The following is a 25,856-nucleotide window of genomic DNA, read 5'->3' as shown; positions in this document are numbered from 1 at the left end:
TCATCATATGTCGTGTTAGGTACCTAAATTCGTCACAAAATTTAAGTTTAACTAGGTTAGTATGTATTAGCATAAAAGAGACAGACAACGAAATTGAAGCATACCTAGACCTATGTATCAGCGCGTCTAGATAAAAAGAAAAAGAAATAAGAAATGTTACATATGAATATCATGGAAATAATTCAATTTGACAAGAAACATATAAAGGAAGAACAAGACCATTTTTATAGTCCCCCATCCTTTTGATATATCATGATCATAATAATAGATCAAATTCCCGATTAAGCCCTTGTGGTGATATTGTTTTGAGCTCATAGATCCAGAAGGACTCTCTTTTTTGTAGTAAAAGCTTGCAGTTACCCCCTCGTCTAGGCATAGGGGCGTGATCTATAACTTGAAACTGTAACTGGCTAACCCTATGTTGCATCTGCAAAAAATGATGTGGTATCGGAAGTTCTGCTTTCTTGCATCTAATGTCAGACTTGTGCTTACTGATCCTGTCCCGGATACATTGAGAAGTTTCCCCAATATAGGCTTGGCCGCAAGGGCATTTAATCATATAAACTACGTAAGATGATGCACAAGTGTAGTAGCCCCTAATGTTATACATTTTCCCAGAGTGGGGATGTGAAAAGGTATTTCCTTTTTTAACATGAGTACATTGGGCACAGTTCAAACAAGGGAATGTGCCATTCTTAGAAGGGGCTAATGTAGACTGAATAAATTTAGGTTTATACGAGCCTATGTCGGCGTGTACCAGAGAATCCCTCAGATTGCGTGGTCGTTTGTAGCACATTCTCATAGGGTGTGAAAATTCAGGAACATCAGGATAGAATTTGTTTAAAAGAGGCCAGTGTTTTCGAATAATTTGATGTATCTTAGGTACAAACGAATGATAAGTAGTAATAAACGGTATGCGTGGGGGGGGAGGCAGGCTTAGTCACTACCTCAGTGTTCTCGACTATGTTAATTATGCTATATATCCGATGTTGGAACAGTTCCTATTGACTTACTTATAATAGATGTCGCTAATTGTTCAGACTATTGTAAACTTGGAGTGTTTTACATTATAAGATATGGCTGTTAGATATCTTATTTTTGTCCATATTGAGTATAATTGTATATTGGATATCTGATCACCTATGTGGCATTCCTATAATAGCGATGCTACTTAGTGCATAGATTTCTATATAGCTCTCTATTTGATCAAACTTCTATTAAGTTTTATAGGGATAAGACCCATATCTGATCAGATTCCATCGTTTGGTTCTTTTTTCTTTCTTTCTTCTTTTTTCACTTGACTACCAGTCAGATCGGTTCTGCCATGGCGATCGAGTATTGATTGTTACTAGCTATACTATTATACTATTATATAGACTGTTTGCATATCTTTTTATTTATTTAGATCTGGTGTATTGAGTGTGACTAAAATCCAACTGATATTATATATTTATTTGTACTGTTATAGGCCGTGATCAAGGTCCTGAGCGGACCGAAACGTTGGCCCTGCTTTCCACGAAATGAATTTTTTAGTTGGTGTTGGCAATCAATAAATTCTATTCTATCAAGCAAAAATACTTGTGTGCCGTGGATATATATACATAATTTTGTCTAGTGGCCTGACAGCCCCTTCACTAAGCACCTCTTCTGGGATTTGAAATCAATTTTTTTGACGGTGTTGCCTTTCAAATTTAGTTTAATCAGGTGTGGGAAGTAACTGGGCTTAAATATATGAGTCAGCTGTTTGATAATAATGTCCTTAAAGAGTACTCTCAGTTACAACAGGAATTTGGGTTTCAGAAGTCCCAATTCTATCTATACTTGCAACTTAGACATGCTTTACGAGCTCAAGGTCAGGTGGCTGCAATACGTCCTGCACAGAAACGCTCAGTAATAGACTTGGTGAAGTCCAGTGGGGGCACAGCGGGAGTGATATCGTTAAACTATGCCTGCCTTATGGAAGCACAGTTTAAAAAGCAGGAGTTCACACTATATGAGAAGTGGAGGAAGGATGCTCCTGATTTAACGGAGGAGCAGTGGCACACTGTCCTAGAAGACTTTACTCAAGTAGCGGTAAGCGAGGCTCACAGGGTGTCTCAACTCCTGTTATTGCACCGTGTATATAAAACACCGGTCCTATTGAAGAAAATAGGGTATAGAACAGATGATTGCTGTCCGAGGTGTGATGTGGCGAATGCAGACCTCATACATTTAATGTGGAACTGTCCCAGACTGAGGAGGTATTGGATGGGAGTAGAGGAGATAGTGAGGACTGTCTTTGAAGTTTAGGCTTGATATAAAGATTGTGACTTGTAGATTGGGGTGTGTGGAAATACCAGACTTGTCGCCTGAGAAGCGACTGGCCGTCCTTCGGGTACTATACCAGGCAAGAAAAGTGATAGCATTTCACTGGTTGGATAGACAGCCGCCATCAGTGTATGAATTGGAGAATAAAGTGCATATGCTGGTACGCCTTGAACAATATGTCTACCAAAAAAGAAATAGTCTCAAAATTTGAAAAAATATGGGTGCTCTGGATTCAACATTATAATATTAAAGTGTAAGGGAATGAATGATTGAGTGAGTGAATGGGGATGTGGATGAGGTTGCAGAAAGTGGAACAAAGAAATATGCTGGGATTGTCTACCTGAACTGGATGCCTTAGGAGATATCTGAAATGTGAATACTTAATATTCTGTATATGTGTTGGTATCTAACTGATTGATGTACTTCGTCGTTCAAGTATGTGTTACTATTCCTTCTTGCATCGAGCTTTGTGCCATTACTTTGTCAATATGCCGGACTTTATTACGGGGACTTTATTCTACGGCTCTTGCCTCAAGGGGTTATGTTGGGGGGGGAGGGGAGATTTTTGGATATCACAATATCTATTGTTTTGGAAAATCTCTAATAAAAATTACCTGATTTAAAAAACAAATCCTATGTTTCGATGTGACACCATATGTAGAAGGGCACTCAACATATCTTTACCTTTATAACCTTTAACCCTTTCCTCCGCAGGCAAAGGATTCACCCTCCCCTCTGGTTGGCTCAATCTGACTATCACGTCTGATTAGTCAGCCAGGACTTCCCCGCACCTATTCCTTATCAGATCAGGCGGCAATTCACCTCTGTACCTTCTTCCGCACCTCTTTCTGATAAAGTCAAATAGCCACTCCTATTTCTGATCAGGCGACAATTCACCTCCACACCTCTGGACCTTCCTCCGCACCTCCTTCTGATCAGATCAGGTGGAATTTACTTTGTCCTACAGCGCCCTCTTTCACACCAGGAAGTTACTGTCTCTTCCCTTCGTTTGTGGTCTTACCGTCCGTGCTCAATTCACTCCTCAGACAATCACATGTACACATAAACACATATCCACACCAGAGTGATCTATCAATTCAGACTATGGTTCTATGAACCCCAAGCTTTCAGCCGACTACTATACTCACATGGGTTCCATCGTACAGCAGACTAAGCCACCAGGGCGTGATGAACTGAATAGCAGAGAGGCAGGTAAGATCAAGAGTTTTCTCACCTTTCTTTGAGGCCTCCGTTCTCCCCTCTCTTGCCGTTTGCCAAGTTCTGGGGGCCCCTGTGTGTCAGCTGTCAATGCTCCCTTCACCTGGGGCCCCACGTTGGGCGCCAACTGTTGAAGTTACTTTTAATTAAATCATTTAAGATACACTCTGGTGCTCCAAGTCAAGGTACCCCCAAGGGGTTAATATCTAAGCGTGGCAGAGACATACACTGACACAAAGGCAGGTCAAAGAACGTCTCTCTGTTTATTACAATGTGTGAAACAGTATATACTTCTTCACGGGGGATGGTGTCTCCCTCTGGAGCTTGTGTCCTTATTTCATTGGTTAAGAAGGAAAAGGAGATAAGAAGAAAAATAAATAACACTAACAAGAAGATGTACTCAACCTGCAGCTCTATGTCCCCCTTCTTCTTTTCTCTTAAAGAGGACCTTTCATCGGTCCAAATATTGTGAACTAAGTATCATGACATATTAGGGGTGGGCGATATGGCCTAAAATCTATATTGCGATATAATTTTAAGCATGTGCGATATGCGATATATATTGCGATATATTGTTTTCTATATTGGGGGGGGGGTGTTTAAATTTTATTTATTTTTTACTTTTTATTTATTAACTATTGGCCTCCTTAAGGGCTAGAACCCTTGTCATATTCACCCTAATAGAGCTCTATTAGGCTGAATAGGACTTTACACTCTCCCTGCTGCCCTGTGCATAGTGCACACAACAGCAGGGAGCTGACCATGGCGCCAGCCTCTCATGTGCTCCCCCAGCCTCTGATCTGCCCCCCCAGCCTCTGATCTGCCCCCCCCAGCCTCTGATCTGCCCCCCTTCCCCAGCCTCTGATCTTCTCCCCAGCCTCTGATCTGCCCCCCTTCCCCAGCCTCTGTTCTTCTCCCTAACCTCTGATCTGCCCCCCTTCCCCAGCCTCTGATCTGCCCCCTCTGGTAACGCAAACCCCCCCTCCCTCCCTAGTATTAATCATTGGTGGCAGTTTGCAGTTCCGATCGGTTACCATGGCAGCCAGGAGTCACGCTGCTGAAGTCCTGGCTGCCATGGTATGTTAGTGAGCAGAGAGCAGCGCATTATACTCACGTGCGCTGTGGCCGCCGGTCGCTCCTTCTTCTCATAGGTCTGTGCGGCGCATTGCTAATGCTGTAAGCATTAGCTATCCGCCGCACAGACAGAAGAAGGAGCGACCGGCGGCCACAGCGCACGTGAGTATAATGCGCTGCTCTCTGCTCACTAACATACCATGGCAGCCAGGGCTTGAATAGCGTCCTGGCTGCCATGGTAACCGATCGGAGCCCCAGCATTACACTGCTGGGGCTCCGATCGGAACTGCAAACTGCCACCAATGATGGGGGGGAGGAGGGGGACCCTGAGGGATATGGCCGGCACATTCATTGGTAGCGCAGTGGCCACAGTCCCTCCCCTCCTCCTCTGTCCTCATTGGTGTTCAGCGGCAGCCGCGCAAAGTGGGGAGGGATTCCCTCCTCCCTCCGCTGTGCCGGCCGGCTCAGGAGAACATGGTGCGCGCGATCATATCGCGGTCCGGCGATATAGGCGATATGGCGAAAATCCATATCGTGGCCCAAATTCATATCGCATATTGCCTATATCGCCTACCCCTATGACATATACAGCGGCGCCCAGGGATCTCACTGCACTTACTATTATCCCTGGGCGCCGCTCCGTTCTCCAGTTATGTCCTCTGGTATGTTCGGGGGACTTGGTTATAGTAGGCGGTGTAGCCACTCTCCCCAAGGGGCAGCACACTGAGGAAGGGTAAACTGCTGGAATCAGGGTGGGCAGAAACCGTCTGGGTAAGTATATTACCTACCTCCCCCTGCTGGCCCCCCTGTGCCTGAGCTCCCCCCCCCCCCCTTCTCCGGTGAGCTCTAACTGAACAAAGAGATATACGTTTTCTAAAAACCTGTAGCTGGTGACTCTGGGCATCGGTACGCCTGTTCCCGGCCTCCTTTGTTCCTCGTTGGCACTCCCGCTTCCTCCCTGCATTGCCGTTCCAACTAGAAGTTCTTCCGGTCGGCCCTGCCTGCACAGGAGGCCCCAACTCTGCGGCCTACTAGGCCGCATCTTCCAGAGTGTTTGAGGGAGGCGGGAACTGTACTTTCAGAGCGCGAAAATTTTGTGCCCATGTCTTCGCCCCACATTACCTTCCTTCCTTCGTCGGAATGTGTGCATTTACCAGTGGACCCTGTACATCCTGTAGCATTACCCTCCTTTCATAGACAGAGTAATGGCACTACCACTGGATACTGTACAGCCTGTAGCATTACCCTTCTTCCTTAGGCGGTGTACTTGCACTATCACTGGATACTGTACAGCCTGTAGCATTATCCTCCTTTCATAGACAGAGTAATGGCACTACCACTGGGTACTGTACGTCCTGTAGTATTATGTCAGGGTGGGAAGTGGGGGGAAACCCCCCACCGTACAACGTAAAGCAGACGGACAAGCAACTAGGCCAGAGGCTGGGATAAGGGGGCTGGTCAACTCCTATTGCATCTCTGATCCTCGCCCTAACTCCTCACCATAGGAGCGGACCTGGATGGTAGGATGGCTCATACCCAGGAGACCTAGGACCCTGAGTCGCCCTGAAAGTCCCTCAAATAGATAAAGGGGATGAGACGACCTGTTCATCCCAGACACGGAGTAACAGGATTCTCACTGGCCTAGCTGCCAGGGAAGGGACAGACAGTGTACAGCTACTGGATCGGCAGGTAAGAGCCCCGAACAACACACACTTACCTGCCGCTGCAACCATGACGACTGGACCCCATGCAGATGTACTGGAACACGTTCATCTCACAGGACACAGCACAAAACACAAACACGGAATCCAGCAAAACAGAAACTGCCTGGACCCCCATGCGGATAGGATGAATGGCGGCCCCAGCAGAGCTGCACACTGACGAGTGGTCCCCCCCCCCCCTCCTCCGGGGAACCCTGAGACCCCCCTTCCGGAGGCACAGACAAACAAGGGGAGGTCTAGCAACCATAGCGGGCATTACACCAAACATACCAGACATACAACACAAAACTAGAAATAACAAATCCCCAAAACAAACCCACACCAAACATAACAACAGGTAAGGTAGGGAACAAGGAGGAGAACAAAGGGAGACATCGCTAAAGATTTTGATGTTCCACAAGGAGGCCCACACGGATAGGTGACACATCCAGAGAGGAGCAAAGCTCCTACTAATTCAAAGCCAGACATACAACTGACCTCACGCTCACAACTCCAACATAGGAAGAGCCATGAGGCCACACCCAGCTCCTTCTTGCACACACCTTAACCCCGTACACACCAAAATGGGAAGGAACACCAGACTAAAAGGGGTAGTGACCACACATGCTAAAACAACACTACCACCAGACCATGACACAACCGTGACACATTACCCTCCTTCCATAGGTGGAGTAGTTGCACTACCACTGGATCCTGTACTTCCGGTAGCATTGCCCTCCTTCCGTAGTAGGAGTATTTGCACTGTACATTCTGTAGCATTAATATAGACCATTCCATCACCCTCCTTCCTAGGCGGAGTAATTGCATTTCCACCGGATACCATATGTCCTGTCGCATTACCCCCTCCACAGGTGGAGCAATACTGGATATCATCCGTCCTGTCTGATTTCCCCTTTCTATAGGTGGATTAGTTACAACACAATTGCATACTCTAGATCCTCTAGCCTTACCCTCCTTCCATTGGTGGAGTAGTTGCACAACCAGTAGTACTTGCACTACCAGTGGACCCAGTACATCTTGTCGGGTTCCCCTCTTTCCGTAGATGGAGTAATTCCACTACCACTGGAAACTGTCCATGCTATTGCAATATCCGTCTTTCTCAGGTGGAGTAATGGCTTGAACATTGACTACCGCATCTACTCTAACTTCTTCCTTGTCGCATTGCACCCCGTTCCATGGGAGGCCTATTTGCTAGACACGGTACCTACAATCGCCTTATCCCCCCTTCATAGGTGGTCTTTTGGCACTACTACTGGATACTGTGACTACTTAACTCTATCCCCTTCCTCAGGTAGTGACTGTATGGATTGATGTTGGGCGCCTACGTGGCAGCCTCTGTCTTCTAGGTACACCTATGGCTCACTGATGGGGTGTCTGGCTCTCATGCAGTATCCTAGGGTTTGAAACCCACTAATGAACAAGATATAAAAGTCCTTGGAATTTTTTAACTGGGTGTTGGCACACCACATACCTTTCCTCGTGCCTTTAAGTCCCTGTGAGGAACATACTTATTTTGTTGATTGTTATTGGCACACTCAGTGTCCACACTCCTTCAGTAGGTGGAACATCTGCACTGATTGCCAGTTTTTCTTCCTTCTCAGGTGGAGTATTGCGCTAGCACCAGTTCATGGTGGCTACTGCTGTTTGACCTCATTTTCTGGTGGAGTCTCTCCTCTGGCCTTAGAGGCCATAGTTACTGGTATGCCCCCCCCCCCCCCCCCCAATGAGGCAGTCTTTGCACTCATAGATATTATGGCTACTCCTGTTAGTGGCTACTACTGTGTGACCCCTTCCCAGGGGGAGTGTTTGTGTTCATCCTTCAAATGGCGACAGTCACTGCTTTCTGGCTTACATGACGCAATGGCGGGGGGCACTGCATCTAGTTTTTACCGCATTCCCTTCCTCCATGTGGAGTATCGGCCCTAGAATTTTGTGCAGTATCTACAAAGCATTCCTCCTTCTAGGGGTGCAACCTTCTCACGAGTTGTAGTTGTGATTGTGCCTACATTTCCTTCTCCCACAGATGGCACTGTGCTCATATTCTGCCATCATTGGTTGCGATAGATGCACCAGGCATTGTATGTATGGTGTTCATGATGCGCTGGCTGACAGGTACATTAATTCCTTATGGCGCTAGTCAACTGCCATACCATAACATGCTGCAGCTGATGAGTTTGCTCACTTCCGATGGGCATTAGTATGGTTTTCTGTACCTGGTATAACCTACCGATTTCTATAGCGCTGGCTTAGCGATTTGCTCCCTTCACATGTAGTGCATTGCCTCTGCAATCTGCTACGGGGACAGCATCAGCGTTACCTCCTTGTGGAGTTTGGGTATGCACTTATTCAGTTTGCATATGTGAGTTGTCTGCATTGCTCCTCTCCCCGGGTAGAGCGGTCGTACTGTCCTTGTTGTCACCCATAAGTGCTGGTTCTCTACTAAGCCGCACCAGCCTCTTCTACTTCTCCCCTTCTGCAGGGCGAGTAATTGTACTTCCCCCAGATACTGTTTCTGCCTGCTCGGCCAGTTTCTATAGCCATTGGGTTCTCGTATGCCCCCTTTTTGCTGTGGAGTGCTTGCTTGGGTGGTATTGGTTCTGTTACCGTTTTTTTTCTGGGACTTTGTGGCGTTCGGCGTCCACATTCCTTCCCTTCCTGGCACAGTATTTATACCATCTCTGGTTCTTGTCTGGTCGTTTTGTGCATTCCTCTGATAACCCCACTCTCCTCTTCTTTAGGCGGCGTTGTTCTGCAGTGGCGGTCGATAGTGTCCGATGGGTTTACACAACCTACATATTTTTGTCCCTTTGGCCTAGGTGTTTTTTTCTTCATCTGCTGGTTAGGTCTGCCAGTTCAGGCAGCCTTCAATGGAGTATCACACAGATTCTCTCCTCTCTTGTTATGGAATTTAAGGTCCTCTACGTGCCTCTGCTTACCACATTGTAATTCTCCTTGGGGAACACTCTTATGAAGCAAACCCCTTGGCTGTAGGTCTGAAGGGGACGTTTTTGATCCCGGAGGACACTATTTTCCTACCAGGTTACTCACAATTTTTTTTGTGGGTTTTGGGTCGGTTCCACTGCCTTGTTCCCATTGGGTTTCTTCACTTCCTTAATAATTTTTTCTTGTAGGCCATTGTCATGCCTGACATCCAGGTTCTCTAGCACTGACTTGCTCGCCATGGTTCCACTGGAGTGTTCCTCTCTTCTGCAGCCTGGTATGGAGTTGGGTTTTTTGTTTCTGGCACCCCTACTTCTTCCCCCATGGGGGCCAAGCTTGTCACATCTGCAGTTCTCTGGCCCTTGATATCCAGACACCATTTTTCCTTCTCAGGCCATGTTGTGACTGTTGATGACTCTCTAGTTTTTTTTTTCTGGGGTTCTGATCCTTGGGTATCACCTTCCTTAGAAGTCTTCTGGGCTGAGGCTTTGTTTCTCTCTCCTGTGTCTTCCGCAGTCGCTCCATTTGTTCTGGTGATTGACTTGCCTTCATTCTTGTCCATCTTGTGGAAATTCTGTGTGCTCTCCACTTCTTCTGAAGTCTCCTAAGCCGTGACTTATATTCTCTGGGCTGTTCTTTCTTCTGCCCAGCCAGAGCCTCTGTGTATTCAGCCGCTCTCAGGCTGCCCTTCCTGGGAATGGTTGTTCCTGTCTCTTTTAAGGGTTCTTGGGGTGTCCTTCCCCCGCATTTCTGAGCAGAGCCTTATGACCACCCTTGGATTCGTTCTGTTTTTGTTCCCTCCCCTTGGTTTTGGCTGAAAATCCCTGATCGAACACTGACTGTGTGAATAAAGCCTTAGTTGGATTAGTTTTGCCCCAGTGAGTGAAAACTTTGTACACCTCTACAGTGACCAGTCCCTTTATAACAATACAACCAATAGAAATGAAAACTGGAGAACAAACAAGACAAAGGCTTTATTAAACATGCTAAAGTTAAACCAACAGTCACACTTTAGATCTGTACTTGGTGACATGTTCACACAACAAACATTACAGTACTTTTCAGTCTTACAATGGTTGGACTTCCAGAATTCACAGTCGGGAGCCTTGAGAAGACTTGGAGACGTCCATCTGCTTGATCCTCTACAGTAGAATTGTCCGGATAAAAAGGAGTTAGTAAAATACAAGATTGCATTTCCTTTTCCTAAAAGACGACCTCGATGTTTTATTCCTTTATGGCACAGCACAGGGGGACTGGTTTCTCTCTTGAGAAATGGGTGTTGAAACAAATGTGACAGATGTCTCCTGGTCTCTAAATTGCCTTCATAAAATAGACTTCTAGGTCCCAAGGAAGAAAATCCACTACTTACAAAGGAGTTTAAATCTGCATTTGTGACCTCACCCTGACACATTTCTTATATGGAGTGCTGACTACAACAGAATTTTGGTCAGTGCTTTATCGGTCTTTAACATAGAAAAGAAGCAGTCTCCCCAGATATGAGACAGGTGGAGTGGTGAACATTATCTTAAGACATTGGGGGTCATTTACTATTGGTCTACACCAGTATTCTGTCGTAGAAAAGTTGCAAATTTTGTCACAAGAGCCAGTTTGTGACTTTTTTGCTTTTTCCGACACCCTCGCCACTTTTCCAAAAAGTGAGCGGGACCTCCATACCCTGTCTCATTTAACATGTGCTCCAGAAATCTGCTGCACATTACACAAGGGATCTACGCCAGCTCCTGCCTGCAGTAGATTCTGGTTTCTGGTGCAGGTACAGCAGAAAAATGCAACAAATTTATTAACAGGCATGCGTCTCTTAATAAATCTGTCAGATCTCCTTCCAGCGGAGTTTTTAGTTTTAACGCTGGCCTCTTTTATCTTAGGTATCACCTATGAAAAAGACAAGGCACAGTAGCACAACATAAAATATAATTATATTTATTGAAGTCTCAATTTAAATACATAAATTGCATAAAATCAAGGGCGAGGACATACACTGAAATTATTCCAAGTGTGGTAGGTATGTGTCTATTGCTATTGTTACTCAGTTATACAATTCATTAAACTTCTTTGACCAGTGTTCTATGCAATCCTTTGGTTTTTCACCATGGTAATGATTCTTTATGTATGTGCCACTTGCTGTATTACATTTTTTTTCTATATGCAATAGCGGTTAGATGGTATGCATTTTTGCACAATTACTGCATGCACTTAGTATTTTTACTATGACTTTCTAGCCCCATGACTCACTATAATGTACTATAATGGTAATTCTTGTGCAGTCATTTTATTTGATACCTGTACCACCTTGATGTTTGTCATTTCAGTGCATGTACTTCCCCTTGATTTCATGTATTTTAATTGAGAATTCAATAAATATATCTTGGGTTGTGGCAGCGTGCCTTGTTGTTTTGATAGGTGATATATACATTCATTTAAGTCATTCTTATAAGTTTAATAGGAGCTTAGCTATAATGAGTGTTTATGAGTTCAGGAGATCAGAGATAAGGCTTCACATCAGCTGACAGAACTTAGGAGGGACAGTCTAGAAACAGACTGATTTATTTTAACTGCATGTATCACATAAACTTCTGAAAATTTTTCAATAAAGACCGAATGAAAAAAAATGATTTTTAGCCCAAAATAAGTAAAATGCAATCGTAAAAAAACTTGCCCCGAAGGTGCCCCTAGCCTTTAAAGAAACCATTTCAGGACTTCCAAAAATATAGGAACACTTTAAGCTAAAGCCAATCATTAGCTTGTTTCTATGGCTGTTCGTGTTGTATGTTTTTGAAGATGTACTATGATCTATTAATGTAGGAGAGGCGGGTCTAAATTGGATTTTGACATTTAATGATGCAGCCTTGTTTCTATAATAAATAAGCATAATACTGTATACAGAAATAACCGGTCCATCTGAAAGTCTGATCCCAAGTCTATAACTAAGAGTTTATACCGGGCGTCAGTGTAATGACGAGAGCAGCAAGAAGGGCCCTAATGGGTGATGAGAGTAAAGTGCTGAGAGGGTCCCTGTTACTTGCTGCCTCCGAGTCTAGTTATTCCACTGCCAGTGCCTATGGGTTCTGTAAACCGCCAGAACTCAGAAGCAAGGTCACCGCACATTAAGTATCACAGTCTGAATTAGAAAATAGAAATCTCGGGTCATAGTTTTCCCCATCGATCAGTGTCCGGGAACTGGTCCACTTCCCCCACCTCAGTGCTGGATTCCTCTCCGAGTGCAAAGGACAGTTTATACCTAAGCCGCACTTTATCCTGCAGGAAGACACACAAGATGAAATGTTTCTATCTGACCAGTGTCCTTCACATACAAAATGAAAGGTTTATATCTGACCACAGTGTCCTCCACATACAAGATGAAAGGTTTATATCTGACCACAGTGTCCTTCACAGTCATCAGAATTCTGGTCATGTTGCAGCTTCTTCACTGAGTGGCACATATATGAGATGCAGTACCAGGCATGGGACACTTATGCCTATGCTGCATTTAGATAAATGATGAAAGTGCCATGGTTCCTTCACTCTGTTGATTGGCTGGAAATCCACCAGTCACACTACTCTTAAGGATAGGCTATCAATTTAAAAGCCATGTTTAGACTCCTATTACATACACCCTGCCTACAAACAATCTCAGGTTCACTTTGCATTGTTTGAAATATAAATATTACAATATCATGTTATTTATGCCACTTGGGCATATGATAATGTTGAGGCCAGTCGTTGCCTGCAGTGGTGCATATGACCCCATCTGAAGCCTGGCTGCAAAAAGCCTGGGACCAGATCTCCAACTGCACACAGGACTGGAGAGACAGAGACCAAGTGAGTTTGATTCCTGTATTAGGTCAAACATGGTAGGGCTAACTAAAAATCGAGGAAATCCTGGAAAACCCCACAAGTTAAATCCACAAATCCTAAGGGACCTTGTTCCGTATATATTAAATAAGGAGAGAAAAGAAGAAATGAACCTTGTTCCGTATATAAGTACAAAACAATGGACGCTATTGGACACAGGTGGAGGAGTGCGACATCTATTGTCTGCCACTTACAAGGCTGCTTTAACACCTCTCCCAAGGCAGTTTAATCACACCTTATAGCTTCAGTCATGCAAATTGCAATCAACATCTTACCTCATGTTGATTATGATAAACAGATGATCTGACTAAAGCATGAGTTACCATTATTTAATACTGGAGATTTCTTGTACAAGTCGCTCTAATTGTGAAAGCCAGTCAGATGATTAGCAAAATGTATTCAAGTGAAAATACAAGGAGTCCAGTTGTTCTGACTTATTACTACTGATATAATGGACACTATTATGTACCTCCTTTTGATAACTGTAAAGCCTCATTAACACAAGTATTCTGCATTATATTTTTCTGTGCTTAGGATCCACTCCTGGTTTTGGCTTCATTTTTTTTAATTTTTTTATTTTTTCATCACATTATACACTGTTGATTGCGAGGGGTTACGACCACCCTGCGAACCAGCAGCGGTGGTCATGCTTGCACACTACAGGAAAAAGTGCCAGCCTCTCTTTTGGCCAGGACAGTGGAAGTGTACATAGGCACACATGTGCAGCAGCTCCCAGTCACCTCGTATCTGCGCTGCAGCAGTGACCGTAACCCCTGGAAACGAGCCGTGTATAATGTGATGGAAAAATGAATCCAGCCAGCAAAGGAGGCCATATGGACAATCACAATACATTAGTAAGTGTCTTGTAGAAAGTTTGTCTACATGATAAAGACATAATGAGAACCCCTTCAAGAAAACAATGAAAAACTAGATTTTTGTATTTACCGTAAAATCTGTTTCTCTTCCGTTCATTGGGGGACACAGGCCTTGACCTTGGGTATAGCTGTTGCCGCTAGGAGGCGGACACTAAGCACAAAGGTGTAAGCTCCTCCCTCTTCAGCTATATCCCTTCCTGCAGGGACCAAGCTAATCAGTTTACTGCAAAAGCAGTAAGAGACGCCAGACATAAGAAAATCACATTATGTGCAAACCCAGAACCACAGAGGCCCATAAACAAAAAACTGGGTGGGAGCCGTGTCCCCCAATGAACGGAATAGAAACAGATTTTACGGTAAGTACAAAAATCTAGTTTTCTCATCCGTCTCATTGGGGCACACAGGCATTGACCATGGGACATTCCAGAGCAGTCTCTGGTGGGCTTAACTTCAACCCCCCTGCCAATCAGAGAACCACTGTCTGCAAAACTCTACGCCCCAAAGAAGCGTCAGAAGATGCAAAGGTGTGCACCCTGTTAAACTTAAAAATATGCAAAGGCGACCAGATGGCCGCCCTGCACACCTAAAGGTCCGAAGCCCCGTGATGCACTTCCCAAGAGGCTCCCACTGCCCGAGCCGAATGAGCAGTCACCCGGAAGGGTGGGGATCCGATCCTTAACACGGTACGCTTCCACAATAGCCAAACAAATCCATCGGGGAAATGGAAGTCTTTGACGCTGTCAGCCCTTGTCTCGGCCCCTCTGGAATTACGAACAGGGAATCCGTCCTCCTGAAAGTAAAGTTTGTGACGGGATTTGAACTCACAGGTTCTGCAGAAATTTAACCACTACACTATATAGCTGCATGCATCAGATCCAAAGTATGGATCGACTGTTCTCGAGGATGAGACGGGTCCGGACAAAATTAAGGAAGAATAACCTCCTCATTTAGATGGAATGTCAACACCATCTTCAGCAAGAAGGACTGCACAGGGCGAAGGATCACCTTATCCTGATGGAGCATCAGGAAAGGCGACCGACATGACAGAGCCGCGAGTTCCAACACTCTACGGATAGAAGTAATTGCAACCAAAAAAGCCACCTTATAAGACAGGAAGCGCAGCGACACCTGCTGCAAAGGCTCAAACGGAGAAGATTGCAGAGCGTTGAGCACTAGATTAAGATCCCAAGGATCCAATGGAGGACGGAAGGGGGGCGCAGCATGCGCAACCCCCTGCAGAAAAGTCTGAACCTCCAAAAGCGAAGCTAAATTTCGCTGAAAAAGAATGGAGAGAGCAGACACTTGCCCTTTGAGGGAGCTGAGAGCTAGCCCTAAGTCCATGCCCGACTTCAGGAAAGCCAAAATTCACGGCAAAGAAAAATGAACGGGAGACAGCTGTCTCCGCTTGCAACTAAAGTAGGTGGTAGATTCTGGAAGACGACGGCTTCCTGGCACGAATCATAGTCTGGACCACTGCTTTAGAAAAACCCAGAGCCTTCAGCATGGCGGCTTCAACCGCCATGCTGTTAAATGTAGCGACCCTAGTGGCACAAACTTAGTAAAGGAAGGATGGGAGAATTTATCAAGCCGGGCCGCACCACGTCTCTACAGGACATTTTTAATAAACTACGGTTAGGATGTCCGACCCCCATTCAATGTTTGGACTTTACACACACATGTAATAGATTATGGAAAACAATATCTATGCCCTTGCCAGACCCGTCTTGGCTAGAAAACTTAACGTTGTTACCTGCTCTTCAAAAAAAGGCACTCTCTGTGGTTTACACGAACATGTTGAACACGCAAAGTGTCTCTAAACCACATTATCTGTTACAATGAGAGAAAGAACTGGGGAAGAGTTTTACTGAGGTGGAATCTAACTATATTTTATCTAACGCTAATGGCTTTTCTAGGTGTAATCGCTTTCAGGAAAACTCTTATAAGACAGTCACCAGATTGTATAAAACACACGTTTTTCTTCACTCAATTGGTGTCTAAAAGAGAAAGGCTCTATGCTCCATATTTGGTGGACATGCCCTCCACCAATTATGGAAAGATGTTGAAAAATCCATAAATGCCATCTGTTCGCTGTCACCCTTACCCCAGAACTAATACTTCTATGGCTGCCGCTTCAGACCTTTAGGCCTTCCAAGCCGGACCTACCTACTGATATGATAGAAGCAGCTAAAATCCTCATCCCTACTAAATGTAGAGATACCTCATCTCCTACTTTGGAAATGTGGGTAGACAGTTAAAACAGAATGGAGGAATTGGCAGGATGGGAAAATAAGAATAGATTGGGACACCTTAAAGTTTGGCTTCCATGAAGAGAATCGCAAAAACATTCAGGAGAACAAGTAGTAGACACATAGCGGTTCAAGTGATAGGCGCAGGGTATAGAGGTGTTCCATAGGAGATGGGATCCAGGGATTAAATTTAGGCCACACAAATCATATGTAGGACACAAATTGTTTATCCGCCTGTCAATAGCAAAACTTCAAAATCTAGAGATCTAAATACAGACTCCAATTTTGTATTCCTTTTATTTCTTATTGTTTATATTGGTTCACAACCAATGTTTGTTTCCCTTTGTTTTTGGAATACGGCACTCAAGACGTGTTAAACACTCTTCCTGAAATGTATCATACTCAATATTCATATGTCGGAATGTATGCACACTGTACATCTCATGTATCGTAAGATTATGCTGTATTTCCTTTGTTTATTACAATAAAAAGAGAATACAGAAAAAAAAAATGTAGCGACCCTAAATTCGGGTGTAAGATCTGCCCCTGCGACAGCAAGTTCTTCCGAAGAGGAAGACGCCAAGGTTCATCGGCGAGAAGTGCGACTAGGGATGCGTGCCACACCCTGCGTGGCCACTCTGGGGCCAAGAGAATGACGGGCAGTCCCTTGGGCCTGATCTTCCTGAGAAGTCGCGGAAGAGGCGGGGACACGTAAGGAAACGTGAACCGACTCCACAGGATCACCAGTGCATCGCATGCCAGGGACCTGGGGTCCCTGGACTGTGCGACGAAGTCCTCGACCTTGTTGTTGAAGCATGAGGCTATAAAAGCCACATCTGGCTGACCGCACCTCTCGCAGATATCCTAAAAGACCTGCGGGTGAAGAGCCCACTCGCCGGGATCGAGACGCTCCCGGCTGATAAAGTCCGCGATCCAGTTGTCCACGTCTGGAATGTAAACTGCCGATAGCACCGAAACCTGTTTCTCCACCCAGCTGAAAATCAGTGCCGTCTCCTCCATGACTATCAGGACCCGGGTGCTGCCCTGGTGATTGATGTATGCCACCGCCATGGAGTTGTCGGACTGCACCCGCACCGGACAACCCCTGAGATGGTCGGCCCAGTGTTGCAGGGAGAGCTGAATCGCCCTCAACTCCAGAACATTGATTGGAAGGGAGCGCTCCTCGCGTGACCATACCCACTGGACAGAGAGTTTTTCCAACACTCCCCTCCAACCCCTTAGGCTTGTGTCCGTTGTTAACACCCTCCAACGCAGAGAAAAAAACGAACGCCCTGATGTCAACATCGTAGAGGCCATCTATCATCTGAGGGCACGGCGCACTGGGGCAAGGAGACACATTGGTCGATCCAAGGAGAGTCTGTGGAGCGATCCCAGCTGGACAGAATGGCTCGCTGAAGCGCTCTAGTATGGAACTAAGCATAGGGAACTGCTTCGAAGGCAGAAACCATGTGCCTCAGAGCCCACATGCAGCGACTAGTGGGAACCGGAGCTGGCCGCAACAATGAGCGAATCTGAAGATGGAGAGCGGATAGTTTTTCCGGAGGCAAGAGCACCTTGGCCTGACAAGTGTCCAGTACCATGCCCAGATAAGTCAATCGCTGCGATGGATAAAGACAAGACTTCTGTCTGTTCACGATCCATCCGAAGCGATCCAGGGTTTCCAGGACTATGCTCAGGCTGTCTGAAGTCCCTTGGATCGACGGACCCTTCATCAGGATGTCGTCTAAGTAAGGGATTGCCAAGATCCTCCTGGCATGGAGCAGGGCCATGACTGCCGCCAGAACCTTCGTAAAGACCCTGGGAGCCGTGGCCAGGCCGAACAGGAGGGCTACAAATTGGTAGTGAAATGGACCCACTGCGAACCGGAGAAACCTTTGATGACTGATGCATATGGGCAGGTGAAGATAAGCGTCCTTGATGTCTATCAAGGACAGGTACACCCCCAGTTCCATGGACGCAATGACCTCAGTGACTGAGGAAACGGTTGAGCACCTTGAGGTCTAGAACGGGACGGACTGTCCTCTCTTTTTTGGGAACCACAAAGAGATTGGAGTAAAACCCCTGAAAACGGTCTTGTGCAGGAACCGGAACAATCACACCTTGTTGCAGCAGCGTGCAAATTGCCAGAAAAAAAGAATCTGCGGCTGCGGGAGAGGCCGGAGGAGACAACTGAAAAAAACGGGACGGAGGAGAGGATTTGAAATCCAGTTGTAGCCCTCTGCAATGACCTCCCTCACCCATGCATCTCAGACATGAGCCAGCCAAACAGGCCGAAACACATGAAGCCGGCCCGCCCAACCAAACGGAGGGCGCCAGGAGCCGCCCGTCATGCAGCGGAGCTCTTAGGTTTAAAAAACTTGGAGCCCTGTTGACAGGAATGCGAGGAAGGCCGCGGCTTAAAGGAAGGCTTGCGCTTCTGGCCTGCGGCCGACTTATCGGACGCTCCCTTGGGGCCGGATTCCGCTTTTTTAACTTATTAGACTGCCCCCTGTTCTGTGGTAAATGGGTGCTCTTACCACCTGTAGCGTCCGAAACGTCTGCCGCCGGTAAAGGGGAGGGCCGTCAGGGTCCGCTTTTGAAGCATTATCTGCCGTCCAGCATGAGAGCCATAGGGTACGGCGAATAGCCACCAATAGGGCTGATGAGCAAGCCATAAACCTGGCTGCGTCCAAATATGCTTCACAAATATATGCACTGGCATGCGAGAGCTGCAGGGCCACATCTGCAAGTTCCCCCGAGGGGACTCCCGAGTCGAAACCCTGACGTAAATTACTTGCCCACTCTCCCATAGCCTTGCTCACCCATGTAGAGGCAAACACTGGCTGCAGCGCTCACTGCTTCAAAGGCAGATTTTGCAAACGCTTCCAGCTTCTTATCTTTGATATCAGAACAAGAAGACTCATCCGCCATTGGCAAGGTAGTATGTTTAGCCAAGTGGGAAACTGGCGGGTCCACTAGTGTATTGGCAACATGCAATGTTTATGAGGTAAATTCCCCTCCTTGGAGAGAGAGGAAAACTCCTGGTGGCTGGGGAAACACTTCTGCGAATGGCGGGACTTCCCAAAAGAAACACCCGCGCTGGCAGATGACAGAGCTGGATCCTCAACCTGCAACGTCTGAATAACTGCCGTAATTAAATTGTCCACCATGGAGGATAGTTTGGGCGACCGACCCTCCGTTGAGACAACATCCTCATCTGACCCTCTCTCCTGAGAACATGCATCTTCAGCTGAGGACACGTTGAAGTGAGACTCTCTAGTAGGAGGAGGAGAGTCCGAGGAAACGGGAGACACAGACACCCTTTGGGGGGATGTTCTGGCCCGTTTTGTGGGAGGGCTGCGATGGGCATGCGCACCATGATCCCCAGAGTCAGACCGGTCAGAGGACTGCCTCGAAGGCTTCTGCCCCCCTGCTCCAGCCGGATCATCACCTTAGGGACACTACACCGGAACAGAAGGGACTTTTGCTGGGGCGGCCATTGTGATGCGATTGCTGGCGGGAGACAGAGGTTTTTACGGGAACCTCTGGTTCTCCTTTTATTCCGGAGAGCGGGAACGAGCATGGGTTTTGGGTGACCCCCGGTCTCCCATCTTCTGCCGACAAATGCCCCAATATATCCACAATAGCTTTGTTGGTATTGGAGACATCATATACCACCCTAAACAGGGAACGCGCCCATTCCGGTTCTTCTGTAGGTTGGGCAGCGGGAAGCAATGGGTCTGGAGCCGAGCCACTTGATGGCGGCGCAGCACACACAAAGCAGAGGGAGTCTGACTGAGGGAATGGAAATTTTGAGCGACATGATGCGCAGGCAAAATGACGCACCAAAGGGACCGCCTACTTTGGGACCTGGGTTCAGAAATAATGACAACCCTGTCACCCCAATGAGGCAAATGGGAAGGTTAGGCCCTTCCAGAAGGGACAAACAACACTTACCCAGCCTGTGTCCAAGCAGCCAACACCATCAGCGGCCCGCCAGGTGCGTTAAATCCTGGAAGTGGGCGGAGCCCACTCTTCCTCTGCCGCGTGGGTGGGGCAATCAAGCCCCACCCCTAAAAATTATGCAGGATCTCAGGCCCTGTAAGGCCACGCCCCCTCACTCTCAGGCCTCCCCTGCAGGAGTAGGCCGCACAGAAGCCGGGGCCTCAATTAATAATGGCCCCAGTAATTGGTAAATTGAGGCCCTAACGGCCCTGTGGAAGCGGCGATGAGGACGACAACGCCGGACCAAGGAAGCGCCACTCCTGCGGCCACACAGCAGGAGCAGCCCCCTGAGCCCTGCACCAGTTACCATTTAAACATTTACCGGGCTCCCATTAGCGCCCATAGTACAGGGCAACCACATGGGGACCATCACATGGGGGGAGGAGAGGGTACTGGAGGGGGGGCACTGTGGGCAGTCTCCTACTCACCTGTCCTAAGTCTTCTGCCCCTCCTGGCCTGGCTCCAGCCGGATCACTACCTTTGGTGTGCGGCCCCTTGGTGAGGGATGTAACATCGTAAACAGAGGGGACTTTCGCTGGGGCGGCCGTGGTGATGCGATTGCTGGCGGGAGACAGGTTTTTACAGGGACCTCTGGTCTTCCTTTTATTCTAGAGAGCGGGAATGAGCAGGGGGTTTGGGTGACCCCCTGGTCTCCCGTCTCCTGGGTGGGAGTGCAGGCAATTTTTACCCGGACTGCCTAAATCTTCCCGCTAGAAAAAAAGAGACAGATTTAGTAAATCAGCAGACTTGCAACGCAGGAAGGTCTGCCTCCTACAGACACTAAGCTAAAACTGATTAGCTTGGTCCCTGCAGGAAGGGATATAGCTGAAGAGGGAGGAGCTTACACTTTGTGTGCTTAGTGTCCACCTCCTAGCGGCAGCAGCTATACCCATGGGCAAGGCCTGTGTCCCCCAATGAGATGGATGAGTAAATCTGGTTTCAAGAGGAAACCGGACAACACATGCAATCTACCAGTAATAAAGAATATATTGTTACTTACCTCACAGATCAAGCACTGCTGCTCTGGTTCTCCTGGTACAGCACCTTTTACCCAGCTGCAGCGGTGATATTACATCAAATACATGTGACTGCTGCAGCCAATCGCAACCGAAGAGGCCAGTGATTGGCTGATGTCGTCAATGTGAAATCAGCACCGCAGCCGGGTAAACAGAGCCCTGTCGGGAAACTGAAACAAAAGCACAGAATCTCTCAGGTAAGGCCTGTTTCACACTTGCCGGCAGAGTATCTCAAAACTGGACCAAAACAGTTCCGGATGCATCCATTGCGTTAGGATGCAGTTGTGTTACATCAAAAAGGAACAAACTGGATCTGGCCCTAAAATCACTGTGAAAAAAAAAAAAAAAAAAAAAGGATCTGTCATCATTAACTTACATTGATTTTGTTGCCGGATACGGTTTGTTCCATTTCGCAGACCAGACACACAACCGCAGCTTGCAGCGGCTTTGTGTCTGGTGAAAAAACGCTGCAAAACAGAATGGAATGCATCCTGATCAGTTTTGTCCCCATTGACAATGAATGGGGGCAAAACGGAACCGTTCTGGCCCGGTTTTGAGATCCTCCGACGTGTGAGCCCTTAGTGATACCTTTCAATGGTGTTCATGACGGATCCGTCATGGCTATTTTAAAGATAATAAAACCGTATCCGTTCATGATAGGTGCATGCGGTTGTAACAGAAGCGTTTTTGCAGATCCATGAAGGATCCGCAAAAAACACAAGTGTGAGAGTAGCCTTAAAAAAACAAAAACGCTCTATTTATAATGCACTTACCTTCAGAGGGTTTGCCAGTAGCATGACTTGTGTAATAGATGCTGGGGGCAGGATAGGATTAAACGCTGCCAAGTCTGTCCCGGATGCCGGCTGCAACTTCACCTTCATTGTCTAAGTTCAAAAGTTTAAGAAGTTCTTTAATTACACCCCTCCTTTCCCTATAATTCATTCGCTGAAATCTGGTTTCGACCTTTCATTTAACAGTGTTGCAATCTTAATACTTTATAATAATATAGATGCATTACACAAGTACATGAATGACGGTAATGACAGTGTTGGTCGCTCTCTGACCTTGCTCTATTTTTTTCTATGTGCACAATGTAGCTGCGTTTGCTCACCTTCGGAACCGCTGCCTGAAAGAGAATATTTCGGATTGGCAGTGGGGCGGTATTTATCATCGAGATGATGACCACCAGGACATCGGGACGATCTGGAGGACAATCCTTAGCAAAGTGCAGCAGTATACGAAAGCCATTCTTGTCATAAGCAGTGAGAGGGAGGAGGGAACCTGAAACACAGTGGTAGAGCTCATCTGTCTGTCACGTAGCTTTATACTTTACCAGCAGGCGTGGTCACCAGTGAGTGCCAAAAGTGAAAAAAAGGGACAGTCACGCATGTACGTCACAGCTCCATTCACATGTGCGGCAAGTCACATGCGTGACCGCTGCCCCATTCACTCTGGGGACTCCGGCACCTCGATCCTGTTCTTATGGTGGGACAAGCCCTTTAAAAGGGAGAGCAAATGCCACCAATTATTGATTTGCTAGGTTTCAAACCCCCCCCCCTCCCCCCCACCCCAAGACTCTGTGAGATCCCCAGGATGATGGGACCTCAGCGCTAATTTAGCTTTTCCTAGCACAGCGCCGTTCCCAGCCACTGGCTTCAACGTGTCCCTGTGGTGGTCTGAGAGGTTGGATCAGCACCAACCATCATGTCATGGCACATCTAATGATATGTGTAACACTGCATTTACTGGCATGTGACCGGAGTAGGCCTTTACTGGTTAATAGACAACTTACTGGGTCTAATGGATTCCAAAGGTACAGTCACATTGGAGAGGGATATATAGGAGCCTTTCTGAGGACTTTCCTGCTGATGCGATAGGAAGAGTGGACTACTAGGAGCAACAGGCAAGGAGCCAAGTGACGGTGCAGAAACCATAGCTCCAACAGCATTTGTCGGTATTGTGCTGGGAACGGTAGCAGAAGCTGAAGCCTTACTTGATGCTCTAAAATGGAGATAAGAATGAAATAAGATTAGATATCTTGGCATTTGCTCATTTGCCAATCAGCAAATACTATAACCCTTTATATGGATATGCTTTCTTGCCAACCTTACCCCTTTGCTTCCTCCAAAAGTTGCTGCCCAAGCACTTCAAGCTCATGTAGTTTGATGCCCCCTATAAGTGGGGCAGTTGAGGGCACTTCTATCGTGGTAGTAGTACTAAATACAGTAGTATAGGTAGTAGGTGAGGAGTAGGAATTAACCGATCCCATGGGTATTACTGGTTGTGCCAATAATGGGGTAGAGGTTGAGGTAAGTGGATCAAGTGACGGCTTTGTGAAAAAATCTATTTCTTTGCTGTCCACCTGAAAAAAAAAAAAAAAAAAAGCAGACGGAGCTCAGGTTAAACCATCCCTAAATATAGTCAGGCTTCATTCAGACAGTCGTGGTCAGTGCATTTTAGTGTCTGTATTATGGCCACAAATCGCAGCCTGACTGCAGATCAAGGGATCTGAACTGACAGCCTCATAGATCCCTGGGTCATCCTGTAATACGGATGCTAAAATGTGTCCACATTTGTGACCTTGGGGTCCTTGTACAGAGGATCTGGCAGATTATCAATGAACACTCGTTCCTAATAATTTGCTTGTGTGGAAGATGTCGGCAATCACCAGATAAACAAGCAAATGCTTCTTCATCAGGAGATCGATTGTTCTGCCGGCCCCAAAAAAATCATAATTCCAGAGCAGCAGATTGTACTGCGTAACCAACAATCTGCTGAGCAGGAATAATTCTCTACGGGAATAAGCGATCTCTATATCCACCGCTGTTCTGTTCGCATCATTTGCACCCCCACTAAAGTGAATGGGTCCGCATCCGACATGCAAAAATGCGGACCAAAAATGTTTGTGTGCAATAGCCCTTATTGAGAGCATCTGCTTCCTTCACGATAATCTTTAAAAACTTTAAGATTTTACAAGAATAATGGAAATACCTGGAATATGTCCAACTTGGAGCTGGAAGATGATTCTATTGCTGCACTTGATGGTGGATCATCAATACCTTACAAAAGAGATTAAGAACGTTAGGAAGACCCAATGCTTTTTCTTTTAATCCTCACCATGGATTATAAAGTAGATTTTATTAGCTGGTACATCACACACACAAGAGAAAAAACTGAAAATATCTGTATAAAATATTCCCTTCTATAATAGCTGATTAATTTATATCCCATAATAATAACAGTAACACCACTCGCATCAGAATCTGGGGACAAGACAACTTGTAATCCACAAGAGTGGTATTTCCAGCAGTAATGTATTACCTAGATGTAGAAGCTCTTCATCGAGTAAGCATAGGGAGTTGGACGCACTGTTCATGGTAATAAGAAGGTGATCCAGAGAAGGGTGAGGAGGTCTGGACTGTGTGGGTACAAGTGGAGGAGGAGGGAGGATGGGGATCAATGCAGGTGGCTGCTCTGCCGCATTTGGAAGTGGCTTTGGGTCTTCAGGTGGACTTGTAGACTCAAATCCTGCCAGATCGATTAGAGTGGGTAGACTGGTGCTTGACTCTGTCAATTCTGGTTGGAGAAAAAAATTATAATAAATAGTCAAGAAGACAAGAAATATCCAGTAAAGTTTGTAAAGGGGGTTATCCAAAAATGTTATACTGATGGTCTATCCTCCGGATAAGACATCAATATCTCATCAGTGTGGCTCTGGGGCCCGGAACTACACGGCTCGTCCATTGTGTAGAGTTACCACTCCTATACACTTCAGTGCAGTAACCGGCTTCGTCCACTACACAACGGACACAAACACCAGAGCTACTTAGGAACAGCGGATCGGCGTGGGTGTAGGGTGATGGACCCCCGCCAATGAGATTTTGATGCCCTATCTTGAGGATGTGCCATCAATATAAAGGTCATATGCATAAGATGAACATAGGCCTAACCAATATAATGGGGTGTCTTGACTCTCCACCCGTGGCAGATGTCAGGAGAATGAAGGATAAAATAAGTATGAATATGTGAAGCTGCTTTTGCTGGTTCCACCTTCCATCTACCTAATGGGGGTTCATCCAGGCTGTCTGTTGGACCCCCTTCTGTTCTCTCAGTCTTCACTAATTCACACCTTTCATTAAAGGGGTTCTCCGGGCTTTTTACAAAACCCAGTCCTTTTCTTCTGCTCGATGGAAGAAAGATAGTTTTGTTAATACCTACACCCCTCCATGGCACCGCCAATGCTGCTGTATTCTGTGTGTTCTCTCACACCAGCTGCGGGCACTTCCTCTTGGGTCTCGACCATGTGTGTTCCCTTCTCTTCCTGTTCAGCTGCATTTAATATTATGGAGCAGTACAGAAAGAGAAGGGCACATATCCGGCTGGGACCAGAGTGGAAGAGCCCGCAGCCTGTGTGAGTACACCAGAGACGGTGGCGGGATGGACGGGTAAGTCTTAACCAAACTATCTTTCTTCCACAGGGCAGAAGTAAGGACAGTTGTTGTAAAAAGTTCAGACAACCACTTTTGAGGAAGTTTATTAATAATATTTAGCAAAAATGTGAAAATTAACAGAACTGTGCAATAC

At 46.4% G+C, this 25,856-nt stretch overlaps 1 protein-coding gene across 1 annotated transcript in view; it reads right to left on the bottom strand.

Moving 5' to 3' along the window:
- Window positions 1-10,215: 10,215 nt before the first annotated feature.
- Window positions 10,216-25,856, bottom strand: part of GGA3 (golgi associated, gamma adaptin ear containing, ARF binding protein 3) — a 28,282-nt gene continuing 12,641 nt past the window's right edge. The window contains exons 11-17 of the mRNA XM_044295990.1: window positions 24,594-24,848; window positions 24,264-24,331; window positions 23,384-23,634; window positions 23,065-23,273; window positions 22,384-22,553; window positions 22,046-22,156; window positions 10,216-12,533 (exon numbers count right to left, since the gene is read on the bottom strand). Of these exons, the coding sequence (XP_044151925.1) occupies window positions 12,423-12,533; window positions 22,046-22,156; window positions 22,384-22,553; window positions 23,065-23,273; window positions 23,384-23,634; window positions 24,264-24,331; window positions 24,594-24,848 (1,175 nt within the window). The 3' untranslated portion in view covers window positions 10,216-12,422. The remainder of the gene's footprint in view (window positions 12,534-22,045; window positions 22,157-22,383; window positions 22,554-23,064; window positions 23,274-23,383; window positions 23,635-24,263; window positions 24,332-24,593; window positions 24,849-25,856) is intronic.

This window comes from Bufo gargarizans, chromosome 6 (genome assembly GCF_014858855.1).
Source record: "Bufo gargarizans isolate SCDJY-AF-19 chromosome 6, ASM1485885v1, whole genome shotgun sequence".
In the NCBI taxonomy this organism is placed as follows: Eukaryota; Metazoa; Chordata; class Amphibia; order Anura; family Bufonidae; genus Bufo; species Bufo gargarizans.
The sequence above is the reverse complement of the archived record's forward strand: the minus strand, read 5'-3'. Positions and strand labels throughout refer to the sequence as shown.